This window comes from Chrysoperla carnea, chromosome 3, assembly GCF_905475395.1.
Source record: "Chrysoperla carnea chromosome 3, inChrCarn1.1, whole genome shotgun sequence".
Lineage (NCBI taxonomy): Eukaryota > Metazoa > Arthropoda > Insecta > Neuroptera > Chrysopidae > Chrysoperla > Chrysoperla carnea.
This window is the reverse complement of record NC_058339.1, coordinates 12,675,438-12,690,902: the sequence shown is the minus strand read 5'-3', so window position 1 is coordinate 12,690,902 and position 15,465 is coordinate 12,675,438. Positions and strand designations below refer to the sequence as shown.

Here is a 15,465-nt window from a genome sequence, read left to right as displayed (position 1 = left end):
AAATTCTGCATCCAATCATTAAATTAACCGGATTTTTATACTTTTTGGATCAAAATTAGCCCATCCACCATGTTTCATCAAATTCCAAAACAAATTTTTTTCCCGATTTTCTCAATTTTTTCAAAGGGGTACGTACCCCTTAAAAAATTTCAAAAAATCGATAAATTTTTTGTATCTCCAATTTCGATAAAACTCAGTATATAAGGTAATTTTAACCTAAAAAGTACAAAAATCGGGTACATTTGTTGACTAGTCGAATGGTTTTTGAGATACGGACTAAAATCGATCCAAATATTGCGATATTTAAGAAACTCTGCATCCAATCAATAAATTACCGGATTTTTATACTTTTTGGATCAAAATTACCCCATCCACCGAGTTTCATCGAATTCCAAAACAAATTTTTTTATCTACAATTTCGATAAAACGTATATAAGGTTATTTAGACCCAAAAAGTACAAAAATTGGGTACATTTGTTGACTCGTCTAATATAAATAACGTTATGGAAATATTAAAATATTCCTTCTTCAGTACCTAGTACAAAAATAAATAAATGTGTAAAGATTTCGATTCGAATTAAAAATATTACGATTAAAATTGCTTTAAAAATTATAGAATTCATTACCAAATACTAATTGAATTCGCTTATTCGATGTTTAAATAATTTATGTATCAATAAATACCGATATAAAATTCAATATTGCTTATTATTTATAATAAATTAAATTTTACTTGGTTGGATAAATGAAAACAGATAAATATTGATATAAGATAAAATATAGACATAGATGTAACAGATTCTAACTACAGAGTTAGATATATTCACAAATCTTATTTAAGAAATTAATTACGGACTCAATATAAGATAATTGTTAAGCTGGATAATCTTGAAATACTTAAATAAATAAACCAACCTCTTTTTACTATCTATCTAGTCTTGTGATTACATAGAAACAGAGTAGACCATGTTAAATACAGATTATATATTATTCAACCATCATGGTTCATATAGGTGTACAGAGAATGGTACCTGATGTGTACCTGATCCAATAAACTTACTCCTAGGTGAGTACCATCATATATCTAAGACCGTGATCCTATAATGAAGTGAAAATCATAAGATTCTATTATGTTTCTTAACGATTATTTATATCTATTGTAAACAAGATTTCAATTTCCCCGAGCAGAAAAAAAAACTCAGATAAGGGGATGCAAGTTTAAGACGAAACTTGTTTTGATGATTTTCCATCGTTTGATTTTTGATAATTGTTGGAAATATGAAAACAAAATTAAGAGTTTTGTTGCAGCGAAAATTATAAAAAACCAAGTGAAAACAAACCACTGGCTGAGTAAATTGTTGAAATACCATGTATAGACAGTGTTGATGATTCTTATCACATTACATATAATTCATGTCACACATACATAAGTGATATTCTCATATAATACATACTATACAATTTGCGCCTAACTCACACCCTCACGGGTAAACAGTGATGTTTACAAAAAAAATTTTCAAACAAAAGTTGTTCATTTTATTATAACACTTTTTACTTTTAAACTTTTGTTCTATCTCCAAAGATTTACAAAAAGGGTCCTACGAATCCAATACCCAATTGATCTATGTTGCTCATTTACACTTGACTTAACTTTTTACGTCCTGAGTACGCTGTCCTGAGTGTCGTTTTTGAGTTATCGAGTTGACAGGCGGACAGACGGGCGGACATCCGAAAACGGACTAATTAGGTGATTTGATGAGCACCTATACCAAAATTTTGTTGGTAGCATCAACATTTTTAAGCGTTACAAACTTGAGACTAAATTTAGTATATCTTGTATATTACATATATACGTGGTATAATAAGAGAAATTTACAAAATTTTAAAAACCTCTGACAAATTTTTCGGGTACGGAACCCTAAGCTCGCACTTGAAACATAGCTAAGAACACTTTTCGTTAAATTACTTTTCAAACGAAACCAAAAAAATAAAAATGGATTCATCATATCGCATCGGTCAAACTTATAACACCCATTTTTTTTAGTTCGGGGGCTAATGAAATTTATTAACTATGCCAAAATTGGTCTAAATGAATTCAAAGAGGTGAAAATGGATATTTCTGTTGAAAACACCGAAATTTTTTCCCAAATTGCAATACTGCTTTCATTTTAAGTTAAAAGGAGGTAGAATGAAGAAGAAGAATTACGTTTTTATGAGTCGAACGGGTTAAAAAAATAAGAGTATTTGAAAATAGAAATAAATGTTTTCAACCTTTGTAAATTTTCTAATATTTTCTTATTCATAACATTTTCTTAAAATTTCTTTTAATAAATACGTTAATCAAAAATCAAAAATAGAAATAAAAACCTTTTCCTTAGTACGACACTTTTAGAAATCGTTTAGGAGCAGTACTATTTGAAAATAAAAATAAATTTTTTCAATCCTTTTTCTTATTAATCATATTTTTTAAATTTTTTTAAACAAAAACGTTAGTCAAAAATCGTAATGAATAGCTGTTTAATCTTAAGTTACTTTAGAAATCGTTTTAAAGCCAAAAAATATTATACAGTTTTCCCTTCAATATATGGGCTTACCGTCTCATATAATACGTCTTATATAGCGATATTTAAGTTCGTTGGAGAGTAACGCAGTCAACAACAAATTAATTTGTCTACGTACAAATTACAATTTCAATTTTATCAATATTATATAATAAATGGACTTATTTACTTGAACTGAATCCACTACCAATGTTCAACATCAAATATTTTATAGAACAGATTTTACACTGTTCTTAGTGCCATGCATCATGATCTCATAATCCGCTTACTATATTGAAGTAAATGTCGTCTTGGATGAACATGGACGTAAATAATTTTGTAACGATAAGTATGCTTAGTTATCGAATATTCAGAAATAGATTTAAGAAGCAGGAGTAAATGCTTTCTACTCTAAGTTGACCAACTAATGTATATTCTAGATATTCAATACAACTTCACGGATATATCTTGATTACAATTAAGAAGTGGAAAAAATTTTGAACTAACTTTCAATCAAATAGGGAATAGATTTATCTATATTAACATTTGAAAACAAGAAAAATCGAGGTATTTTATGCCTCAAAGAGAAATTTGCTCAGTAGACTTATTTAGGATTATTCATTTGAAATTTACTACTTAATTGTTTTAAGAAACAGTTTGATTTTCTTTTATATACAATGATAAATTTTAATATGACAAGATAAGTAGAGTACTAGGAAAGATCGTAACTGCGACAACCTTAAAGAGTTTTGTGAGGAAAAATAGTTGTCGAATGTCCTGTAATCGAAAAATAGTTGAAAAATAATCGAAAAATAGTTTCTATTATTGACTGGGTCAATATTCAAATCCGAAATTTAATGAAAATTTTTGATGAAATGGGTAAACAATTTTTCATTTAATTTTAAACACACTTTATAGAAAAATTTTTCGTTTGATAATGGAGTAGGTACTATTGTAGAATTTAATTAATTTTTTAACTAAAATTTTTTTGTATTATTTGAATAAATACAATGAACATAAAATTTTTTTTAATATAAAATCGTTATGAACATATTATTTTTCACAGTGTGAATTCTATTTAATTTTTTTCTAAAAGCATTAATATATTTTTATACCCTACTAGCTGCCCAATGAACTTCGTTTCACCTACAATTAAGTAACATATAGAAATATTGGATATTAAATTTGGGTATTTTATTAGTGAAAAATTTTTGTATTATTACGGCTATTATTCGGAATATTTTGGATTAAAATTTGGTATTAATGCAGTAATCGTATTATATATTTTCGGTAGCTGTACAGCGTAAATGCAGTATACTTACTAGATAATTATAGTATAAAAACTGGCTAACACAAAAAAATTCCGACTAATTACGGTAATTTTACGACATTCTCGAAACCGCTAGGGTTCTATTACGTCATGCTGAATACAGAATTTGGGGGAAAAGGAGTATGTATTGTGTACGATCAACTAACTATAACCTGAAATATAATATAATTCAAGTGATAGAAATTTGTTTCAATTAAAAAAAAAAAATATTACAATTCAATTATCATTTTATGAATCAATATGATTTTAAATTGAATTATTGAATAATTGCGACATATCATGTACCTTGCATTTTGTGGACCAACTGATTTTGCTTCATATGATGAGCTGGCTGTAATTGCATGATCTGGTATTCTACCAGCTTCCATACCAAGTGCAGATCGACATTCTCCTGAAAGCAAAAAATAATTTGTTAGAAGTATAAAAACAAATTTAATGGTATATCAAAAATATTCAACGCAAGATATAAAATTTTTCATGAATTCAAAGTAATTTGAGTTGGAATTTTTATAATTTATAAGATAAGAAAATACTGTGACCGAAAATAATTTGTAAAATAAATACATTCCGTTCGCTTTTTGTATACAATTTGTAAATTTTTTACAAACTTTCTCTGTGTATTGTACTGTTCAACAGTACAATTCAACAAAATAAGCAACCTTACTTTATAATGAAACAAAAATGGATTGAACAATATCAATCAGTGGCAATAAAACGAAATGTAAAAACAGGTAATTAAATTTGCCTAAATAAAATAATATTTTGTGTCAATGAAAATTCAAACCACAAGTAATTTATGAATTTAATGTTTTTCAAAAAAAGAAAATTGATGTTTCCAATAAAGGAACAACATTGCGAATAAGACACATAATTTTCTGATTCTTCATAAAGTTCTTAGCGGAAATATTTAACTAGTAATATATATATACATCATATAAAATATATATATGATATTATGAAATAAGAAAAGTCAGTCGCAACCCCTCTAGCAATGTATTCAGACATATATACTTTAGGGAGGAGAGGAAACGAAAGAAGTTTTTACAATATATATACAAGGTGAACCATTTAATATATTATGATCGTCTCAGATTGGACTTTCCTCTTCGGAGTTCTCCGGGTTGCTTTAATAAAAGGTAAGAAATAGAATTAACTTTTAAACTAAGAAGTTGTTCCGTATAAAAAAACTAACATTTTATCGTTAATCGTATGCCATTATACTTTCGAAGGGAAAGCGTCTGAAAGTTCGTTATAATTGGATTCAATCGAAAGAAAATATGCTTTAGGTCAACGTAATGAAGACAAGCGAATGTCTCCTATTGCTCGTGACATCTTTAAGCTAAGATATTTTTCTGTAGCATGTTTCTTTCGATTAAATACAACAATGGTATATTTTTTAGTAAACATTTCCTCTAACGGTTTACGAAAAAACCTTATTTGTTTTTTAATGAGAAAGAGGATCAACTTTCTAATTTTAAAGTACTATTTTCTCGCTTACCATGTAGAATCTAAATTGATTATTAAAGCAATCTGAAGAACGAGGTCCAATCTTTTTTTGATTCCTCCAATAAAAAACGAGCTATTAACCATGACAGATTAAAATGATACATCCTGTACCTATGTATACTTATGAAGTAAAATGTCGCTTGCTGTTAATATTACTTTTCACAATTCTATAATATATATATTTTACCTTTATAGTACTTACTATATGCTAGTTACTACATATACCTTATACTAAAAACCCCACTAACTTTACCCTTCTCTTCATCGACGGTGCTGCTTTATACCACACATCTCGTTTTTCGCTCTTATATATGGTATGTATAACTAGAGTCGTCAGTCGTATACTTTTATGACCAGAGGGGTTTCAAAAGCATTAGTACAGTATGCATTAGATGGAAATACAGCGTACGCCAAAGTTTGGGAATTCGTAACATTAAGACTTAAGGTTCATTTTTTGGGCTAAATTATGAATCTAAAAGTCATACAATAAAACTTCCACAAGACTTAATATATTTAATAAAAATATTTTTTGTTTCAAACCAAAATTCATAATTTAATGTTACTTCCGCAGGACTACTATATAAAACGTATGTATATATTCCTATAAAAAAATTTCATTTTTATTTCGTTAGGTTAATTCTATTTCCGATTACCGGAAATGTTGGTTTTATAATATAATATCTATGGTGGTTTTATAAAATTATATATAATGCATAATGATGGTAATAAATATATTTTCATCATTAGAAACCTAATTATGGAAACGAGAGCCGAAATTATGAAATGATAATTTTGTTGTAGATAATGAAACAAACAATTAATTACGTGCGATATTAATAATTTGCACTAGGTAATTAAATTTTCTGATCTCAAAGAACATATAACCGTTTTGATAGTGCCCCAAAAATCGTGTAAGCACCTCGTTAGGATTTTTAATTAGCATTTCAATGGTATAACTAACTTTGTTCTAATAATAATAAAACTAATTACACATTATAAATTTCGTATCTTAATATTTATAAACAAAGACAGACAGTCATGGATTGACGACGGAAGTAAAAACTTTAAACTTTGGGATAACTGTATTTCTTTTATATTATTATAGTATGAAAAATTTCTTATAATAATTATTATTTTAAAAATATAAACAAATTAAAGAATCAATCATGTTCTTCAAATTTTATACGAAACGCCATCTATGAACAGTAATTAGAAGTTACCAAAGTTCAGAATCATTTAGGAAACAGTTAATTTTACAGCTTTAATTATTATTATATAGGTGACGTTTTTCCGCTAAAAATAAAGTTTAACTTTCCAAGGTTATATTCAAAGCATGTTGCCGACGCACAACCTTAGAATTTTACGCTACCAAATACATATCTAGTAATAGTTTTCACTTCAATAAGCTATACATAAAAATTAAAACAATTCTCTATTATAATAATAATACAAGATATAAATTGTACCACTGTTTGAATTAGCTTTTAATTCGCTACAAATATCATCATTTCAAAGTTTGTTGATATGAAAATCTCAAATAAGATTATAGAATTGCAACTAAAATTCAATTTAGTAACTGTTGACAACATGGATGATCCTGTACAAATACATGTTATAAACTGTAAGTAAAGTCTGGTGCTTTGCTGCTAGCTTATACTTGCTTGCAATACATATATATATATATATATATATATATATATATATATATATATATATATATATATATATATATATATATATATATATATATATATATATATATATAAATGTATGTATTGAAGTTAACTCTGACGACTCTTCCGCCGATAAAAGACGACAAGTGTTGTAGAGAAACATTTTAACACAATCTAACACTTAAAAGGGAAACGAAAATGAAATGTAATAAATTAATTAGACTTCGGTTATATCTGGACGTGTCAAATAGAATTAAGTTTTCAAGCTTAATATTTTGTTCTCTTTCTCTAATAATATGAGAGAGTTTCTGGTGTGTGTTGTTAGTTTGACTATTAGTTCAACTATTATTTCATGTAGAATACGATACTATTACCTACCTACTACCTATTGCTTACTTAATTCGTTAGGGATTTTGTAATTCTCTTTGAATGAATGAAGAAATCATTCGTGGTGGATGTGGCATTAAAAGGTTAGACTAATAGCTTGCTGATTTTGAAAATTATTTAGAATCTAGTAATACGCGATATCGAGAACCGTTGAAAAATTATATAATAAATGCAAGGAAAGTTATGGTACCGTCGAGAAGATTGTATTATTACTCGAAACTTCGAGAATCGGTGACTGTTAGCAAAAGGACACAGACTAGAAAATAATCAATTCAGGCTACATATCACTGAAGATATAACAGGAAACTGTATCATCGTGATCAACCTCACAAAAATGGGGATCATAATTATTAACTGCCACGGGGAATGCGATCTGACTTTCTAGCACCCTTTACAGATAACTGAATTGAATGAAATTTTTAACCACTGTACTGTTGCTATCATAAGAAGACTCAACCCTAAAATTATTTTTCATATGTGGGTAGTCAAAGATCAAAATTTAATTAAATAAATATTTCCAACTTTATTCTTCAAATTAAAAATCGAAAATATACCTCTAAATTTTGGCCTGACCACTTTAAGATCCCTTCTTTTTTAATCAACTTTCATATTAAACTACAAATTGAATAGAATCGAAGATCAAGAAATTCCTCAAAGTAAAATAATAACTTTCTTACAGAAAGTTAAGAATACAAGATAGATAGAATAGTAGCAACATATCAATATTATCATGAGGTGATATAGGAAAGATATATAGATATTGTTAATAAAGCTTTTATAAATAAGCTTTATGTGCATGGAGGAGCTTTGCAAGTAGATATGTATAATACGGAGTTTTTATTAAATATTACTTTTTTTCACAATCATAATATTTCCCTTTTATCTTTAATGGATTCGTCGCCGTTTTATTTTCTATGTATATTAAAACACACGGTATTTGATTTTTACCCGCGTTGGGTTTCTTTCTCATTGTAAGGGTGCGATATTTTTTTAATAAAGTGAACCTTGACAGTTACGTTTATATAACTTTAAATCATTTTTTTTTCCTTTTTAAATGTTTACACACTTACTCGGTTTTGTATGTTTTGTAGTTGCCATATTGTTCGAAGAGGTATCGCCTTATAAGTGTTTTTATTTGATTGAGTAGAAAAGCCTTCGGTCATGTTTTAGATGATTAATTATTAGTAGCAATTTATATTTTCATATATTATCTGACATCACATAAATATGCAAAAATAACCTTGCAATTACAAGCTATGATATACAGACTAAAAAACCTTTGCTACTGGGTGATATTTGTATTTTTCCTGATATTGATGCTGATATCAGACAGAAGACTGATCCACGACTCGGAGGAAAGATATATCTTTAAGACATTCGCTTTATCGTTGATAATTATCCGACTTTCTATAAAACGGGAACGATTAAGTTATCAGACAATAATAAATAAAATAATAAAAAAAAAGATATCTTCAGTTTCAAATCAGCTCAGTAACAGTTTGAAACAAGCCCCTCACCCCTCACTTAACAGAATATTGGTACAGGACTACAGGGCATTTATTTAAACATGAATCTCTTGAAAGAACATTCGCCATGGGAACTAATTCTAGCGCTGGTGGTAGAAAATAGAAGCTGTCTATGATAAGTCAAATTTCAACAGAAATATTTTATTTCACTCATTATCAAAATATAAATAAAGAATTCAATCATAACCATGCATAAATTTGACTTGTCATAGACAGCTTCTATTTTCTACCACTAGATAGCGCTAGAATCAGTTCCCTGGCGAATACGGAGCTAAGATATATACACTTTAAAACATCAGTATTAAAAATATTTTAATTTCGTGAAAATTCATAACATTTAAAATGTAGATCAAGACCCAAATATCCTACCATTGTTTTCACTGAGCAATTAAAATAAGGACTTACAACTGTCTATGCATAGAGAAATGTATAACAAAGAAGAAAAATATTGTTTAAAGACTTCAACAGTGAGTGAATAAATAAAGTTTTGGAGCATAAATATAAATCTAAACAAAATTAAAGTTTATTGTAAGAAATAAATAAGTTTCTTATATTCTCTAGTTCGTGCATCATTTTCGTATTTAATAATTCGTTCGTAACTTATACCGTATTTTGTTACTGTTTATGAATTTCAAATATGCACTTACAATATACCTCTATAAAGTTAGATCTTCGATTTCTTATATACATAGGTATGTATCTCTTAGAAAAATTATTCTTTCAATAAATGAATATAATAGAAGAGCCAAGTCAAAATACATTCGTTGAAATTACTAAAGCTGATCATTTGAGGATTGGTTATAATAGTTGTGTACACACACATACTGCGCTCAATCAAGCGATCGATAGAACAGCGGTCAGATATATGCTATCGGAATGGTTGTGTATTACGTGGCACTTAAATGAATTTACTAAAGCTGAAAATTTTTATACAGATTGTATAATGCATATAAATAACAGTTATGACTATCAGTCAGTTAGGTCTTAGAAGAGGGCCGGCCAGTCAGCCCTTATGGTATGTACAACAAATAATTAAGATTCAATTATGATTATCGTGGTATTTCAAAGAATTTATTAAAGCTGAAAATTGTTTTACAGCTTGCATATCGCATATAGATAACAATTGTGACTGTCCGCCAGATAGATGATATAACAGGGCTGGTCAGTCAGCCCTTATTTATGTACAATAAATATATATTTGAGGTTTTGAATAATACTTTGCGGTTTGTTCACCCATCCTCTTCTCATGCAATAAGTTCCAAGTAAAAAACACAATAATGTCATGAAGGCCTCATACAAGTGAAAGTTTCATACAGGTGAAAGTTTCATACAAGTTCATACAAGTGAAAGTTTCAAAATTTAAAAAATCCTCCGACAAATTTGTCCTCTACGGAACCCTAAATTCGCACTTGAAACATAATACTCTCGATTAAATTAACTTTCAAACAAAACCAAAAAATTCAAAATCGGTTCATCCGTTAAGGCGCTACGATGCCACAGACAGACAGACACATAGCGGTCAAACTTCTAACACCCCTTTAGTTCGGGGGCTCAAAATTGTATTTATTTCGAATTGAAAAACTGCCAAACATAGCCCACCCAATAGAACAAGATTGGGTGACATATAAAAAACTACGTGACGAGAAATCTTGACGGCAGTCTATGCACCAACACATTATATTAAAATTCAACTCATACTACAAACTCTTCGAATATGAATACGAGGATGCATCAAAACATCACTTTACGCTTTACCCCATTATTATAAACAAGTAACTGAAGGAGCGATAAGCTCACGCGAATATTATTTCATTTCAGTTATCAAATTTAATGACAGAAGTTTTTTGTTTTAAACAACAAAATATTATTATAAGAGTGTACCCTATTGGATGGACCTGTTTGGGTAAGGGGTGATAGAACCATATGGAAAAATTCACTAGAGACTAGTAAATATAAAAATAAAAAGGAAAAAAGTATAATAAAAATTTTGTTTTTTGATGAGAATATATTGGTGGTTTTGATTCTCCGTTATCAAAAGTTTGTTTTTTATGAACTTATATTTTAAATTATTATAGTGAACAAAACCGGAGTATAAATTGAGTGTGTTGCGGTGTTGTTTCCTCTATGTGGTAAATAAAATAATAAAATTTTATACAAATATGTATAAAAAAATAACAAAACTTTCATTTCCACCTTTAACTTAATGCAAATACAAAATCATTTTCTCTGGAGACTCAAAGAGAAAAATAACTGAATTTGAATATATTTTTTTTTTTTTTTTTTTGTTAACAAAAGAATTTTCTAATAAATAATACTTCATTAATTTCGAATGAAAGGTATTGAAAACTTATTTGTTTATATTTTTGATAACAGGAAAATATGTACAGAGAATTCAAAAAATATCAAGAGAATATGATCTTAACTTATTTGACTACAACCATATATTATTTTTACAATACACAGGATGTTATTTTATCAGATAGCAGAAAATTATACCAGTAAATTGAGCTAATCAAGACAAATGGAAAAGCTCGTTACCAAATTTCGATCTTAGGGAATCTTATTTGGGAAATGAGACTATGGGAAATAGAAGGATTTATGCATTCGCAGACATATCAAACTGATTAAACATAGTAGGTCACTCAGAATATAGAGGGGACTATTATAAAAGAATATTTTGTTCTAAATAAACACAACAAAAAAATATTACATATTTATCAAATTATTTCACCAATACAGAGACACTTAGATGTGGGAGGTATAAACATGCGGAAGGGATTAAATTGTGTTTTAGTGATAGTACAATAATACATTGTAGATAAGTATCACAAATGTCTTAGGATAACACAACAACTTTGAGCATTTTTTTAAGTCCTTCCGAAATGGTTCGAATTTCTCTTAAAGAGGAAAGTAAAATTGTTAGCCAAAAAAGATTATGTTCCGAAATTTACGGGCCTGCTAGTGTACTTTCGTTAGTTTAATACATGCATACTTAGTAAATTAAAAAAAATTTGTGGTAGAAATATTGCGAAATCAATTAAATTGAATTTAATTATTTAGATTATATATCTCTGCTGTTATGTTTTCAGTCTCAAACACCATTCAATAAGCACGTAATAAAGCTGTTTTTAATTATCTAGCTTAAAAAGTTAAAGAATATTTGACGTATAAGCAGAACGTGTTAGAAAATTTGCCTATCACGAGTCTAAAGATTTTCGAACGGTTGACACCGGTGCTGACGGATTAAGTTTAGAACAAAAGATTTCAAATTGTACTTATATGATTTAAAATAATGAAAAAATGACACTATTTGTAGAATATTAGCGATATTTAAAGGTACATAATACAATACAAAACATTAAATTAATTCAACTCAGCTAGAAGATATTGATCTTGTCATATTAATTACAAATATATACACATTTGTATAGCAATAAGAAGAGAATCAATATTACCCTCTGTACAAAGTGTTTGGAAAACATCAAAAAGAAAATGATAATTTTACCTTAGTCCAACATGGCATATTTCAGTTAATTTGTAGAAATAGAATGTGAAATTTTAACGAAGGAAATGGAGCTATTGCTTTTGTATATATTTGCGGAAGGAAACGCTAAGTATAGGTCTATTTCACATTATCATTATCTACTTAACTCTTAAAAATTACCAATTTTACCATTTTTTATATTCCAATCTTTAATTGACACTAAAAAAATCAAGTTGTAAACTATTAAAACAAATCACACTGTATTTAAATATGGAAATAGTAGGTATTTAAACATTATAACTAATAATTCAATAACTTAGATCGAAACTATAACCATATAATAATAATACAAGATTGCTTGGTATAAAGAGCCTATTGAATAATAACTACTGGTAAAATCTATTTAGATAAGGTTTCTAATTAGAACTTCGATTATATTCAATGGCAAGTATTGGTTTTCATTATACTAATTATTGTATTTAAGTTTACTGCTTATACATAACATGTATTCAATTACGTACTATGCAAAGCTATATTGTACTGTGTTGTTTCTTGTTTTTAGTATACCAAGTTCACAATATTCTATATATAGTCTTGGGCCGAACAGTTATAAGCCTAGCTAGAATATTCGAGTACTTTCGTCGATCCACCATTTGTCCGGTGACAATATTTGATTCCCATTTCAAGATGATTTTAATAAAATAATAACATAAGATTTTTCCTGACTCTTCTAGTTTGGATACTGGGTTAGAGTTATTAAATTATTATATTGTTATTAGTCCTTGATACAAGTGCAAATTTTCAAGTGAATCGCACGTCAACAAGTTGTGGAAAATTACGTTAAAAGATTCCATTACATTCATACATACAGGTCAAGCTAATAAAAGCGTGTTAAAAATAGAGAAATATTTCCGGGACGTATCAAAGTATGTTTGCATTGAAATTTTTCATAAATAATATCTACTTTTCAAACTTTGAGATCTTTTTCCTCGAAATGGTTGATTTTAGATAAAAATCTGTAATCAGATATTTTGTTTGCTTTGACATGATTTAAATAATAGTTGAATACAATTCCAGCCATATTTTCGTTTGGCTACATGTACTTTTGTTTACAGTAATATATTTTGAACATGATAGCCTGAAAACGTTTCTTTATTTTATCTAAGTTCATGAATGAGCGACCCAGGACTACTAAGATTATATAATTGTTGTTATCAACTTGTAAAATTAACTTGCTAAACATGTAATAGTTACGTATTTTAGACAATAAATTCCTTTTTGCAAAGATTACAATCAATTAAAAGGATTTTATAGAAAATGATTCCTTTTAGGAGAGCCCTAAATACATCATATTTAGCAATTAAGAAACTTAGCTTTCGTTCAACAACATCTCTTAACTATTGGAGTTTACCACATACTCATTTAATCCATTTGTGAGTTTTGGGTAATCCAAAAAATTTTATTTTTAATTTCGAAAATTTTAATTTTAAACACATACAAATTCGTTCAAGAAAAACCATCTCATCTAAAAATAAACACAGGTAGATTGAATTAATTTAAGTTAAGGTAATACATCATCATTCAATGAACCGCCAACACACCACACACTGTTTAGAATTTTCCCAACAATTTTCAACGTACAGCTCTTATTTTATTAAAAATAAAAAAAGGAAAAAAATATAAAACTTTAATATAAAATTTTTCTTGTCATGGTGAATATAAAGAAAATTATGTAAATGTATGCAAAAAAATGGAAAGTTCCAACATTTTAATTTTTAATTGAATTTTTTAAACCATTACTAATTTAATTATTTTGACATGTTTTTTGTTGTGTGTTGTTTTATACAAATTAATAATAAAGTTTACCGTACGTAATCTTTAATTTTTTTTTTTTTTTTGTATATTATAATATGAGTTAGTATGTAAGCAAAATGTTGATATTTCCCGTGTTGTTTGTGTTCTTGCATACCTTTTCAATTTTTTTGTTTCTTTTAATTTTTCTCATTTTGTTTTTAAAGACTGCAGGTATTTTAAAAAGAGCCATTTATTGTTCCTAAACAATGATCAAGGAGCACAAATATTGTATCATACAAACTATCATAGATAGGTATCGTGGGACCCGGTAGGAGCTATATTTCTTTCGTACCTTGGTACATTATAAATGTAATGCTTTTTTTATTTACAAGATATTTTTCTGAAAATTTAAAGTTTAAATTTATAAGTCAAATACTTATTTGTTTCTTTAAGGAATTGATAATTTTATAACTTCTTTTAGTCTACTTTATGCATTATTTGTAGCATTAGTTTAAAAGTCAACATTTGTGTATCATACAAACTATCATAGATAGGTATCGTGGGACCCGGTAGGAGCTATATTTCTTTCGTACCTTGGTACATGATAAATGTAATGCTTTTTTTATTTACAAGATATTTTTCTGAAAATTTAAAGTTTAAATTTTAGAAGTCAAATACTTATTTGTTTCTTTAAGGAATTGATAATTTTATAACTTCTTTTAGTCTACTTTATGCATTATTTGTAGCATTAGTTTAAAAGTCAACATTTGTGTATCATACAAACTATCATAGATAGGTATCGTGGGACCCGGTAGGAGCTATATTTCTTTCGTACCTTGGTACATTATAAATGTAATGCTTTTTTTATTTACAAGATATTTTTCTGAAAATTTAAAGTTTAAATTTTAGAAGTCAAATACTTATTTGTTTCTTTAAGGAATTGATAATTTTATAACTTCTTTTAGTCTACTTTATGCATTATTTGTAGCATTAGTTTAAAAGTCAATCCAATATGTGTGTACAATATGTTTGGTTTGACCAGGATATTTATTATATACTTATTTTAAATTATCTCTGTTATCTTTAACTTCTAATAGCTTTCACATCTCAATTTTTTTAAATGATAGTAGATAAAATTTTGACAAAAAATACAAATTGACAATTATGAAAACATTTTTTCCATGTTTTTCTAAATTCATGGCAAGCTGAATCGATTGAAAAGTTG

At 27.7% G+C, this 15,465-nt stretch overlaps 1 protein-coding gene across 1 annotated transcript in view; it reads right to left on the bottom strand.

Annotated features, from left to right (window-relative positions):
* LOC123295865 (discoidin domain-containing receptor 2-like) overlaps nt 1-8,534 on the bottom strand; it is a 470,079-nt gene extending 461,545 nt beyond the window's left edge. Inside the window, exons 1-2 of the mRNA XM_044877326.1 lie at nt 8,507-8,534; nt 4,156-4,261 (exon numbers count right to left, since the gene is read on the bottom strand). Coding sequence (XP_044733261.1) covers nt 4,156-4,261; nt 8,507-8,534 — 134 coding nt within the window. The remainder of the gene's footprint in view (nt 1-4,155; nt 4,262-8,506) is intronic.
* Nucleotides 8,535-15,465: the final 6,931 nt, after the last annotated feature.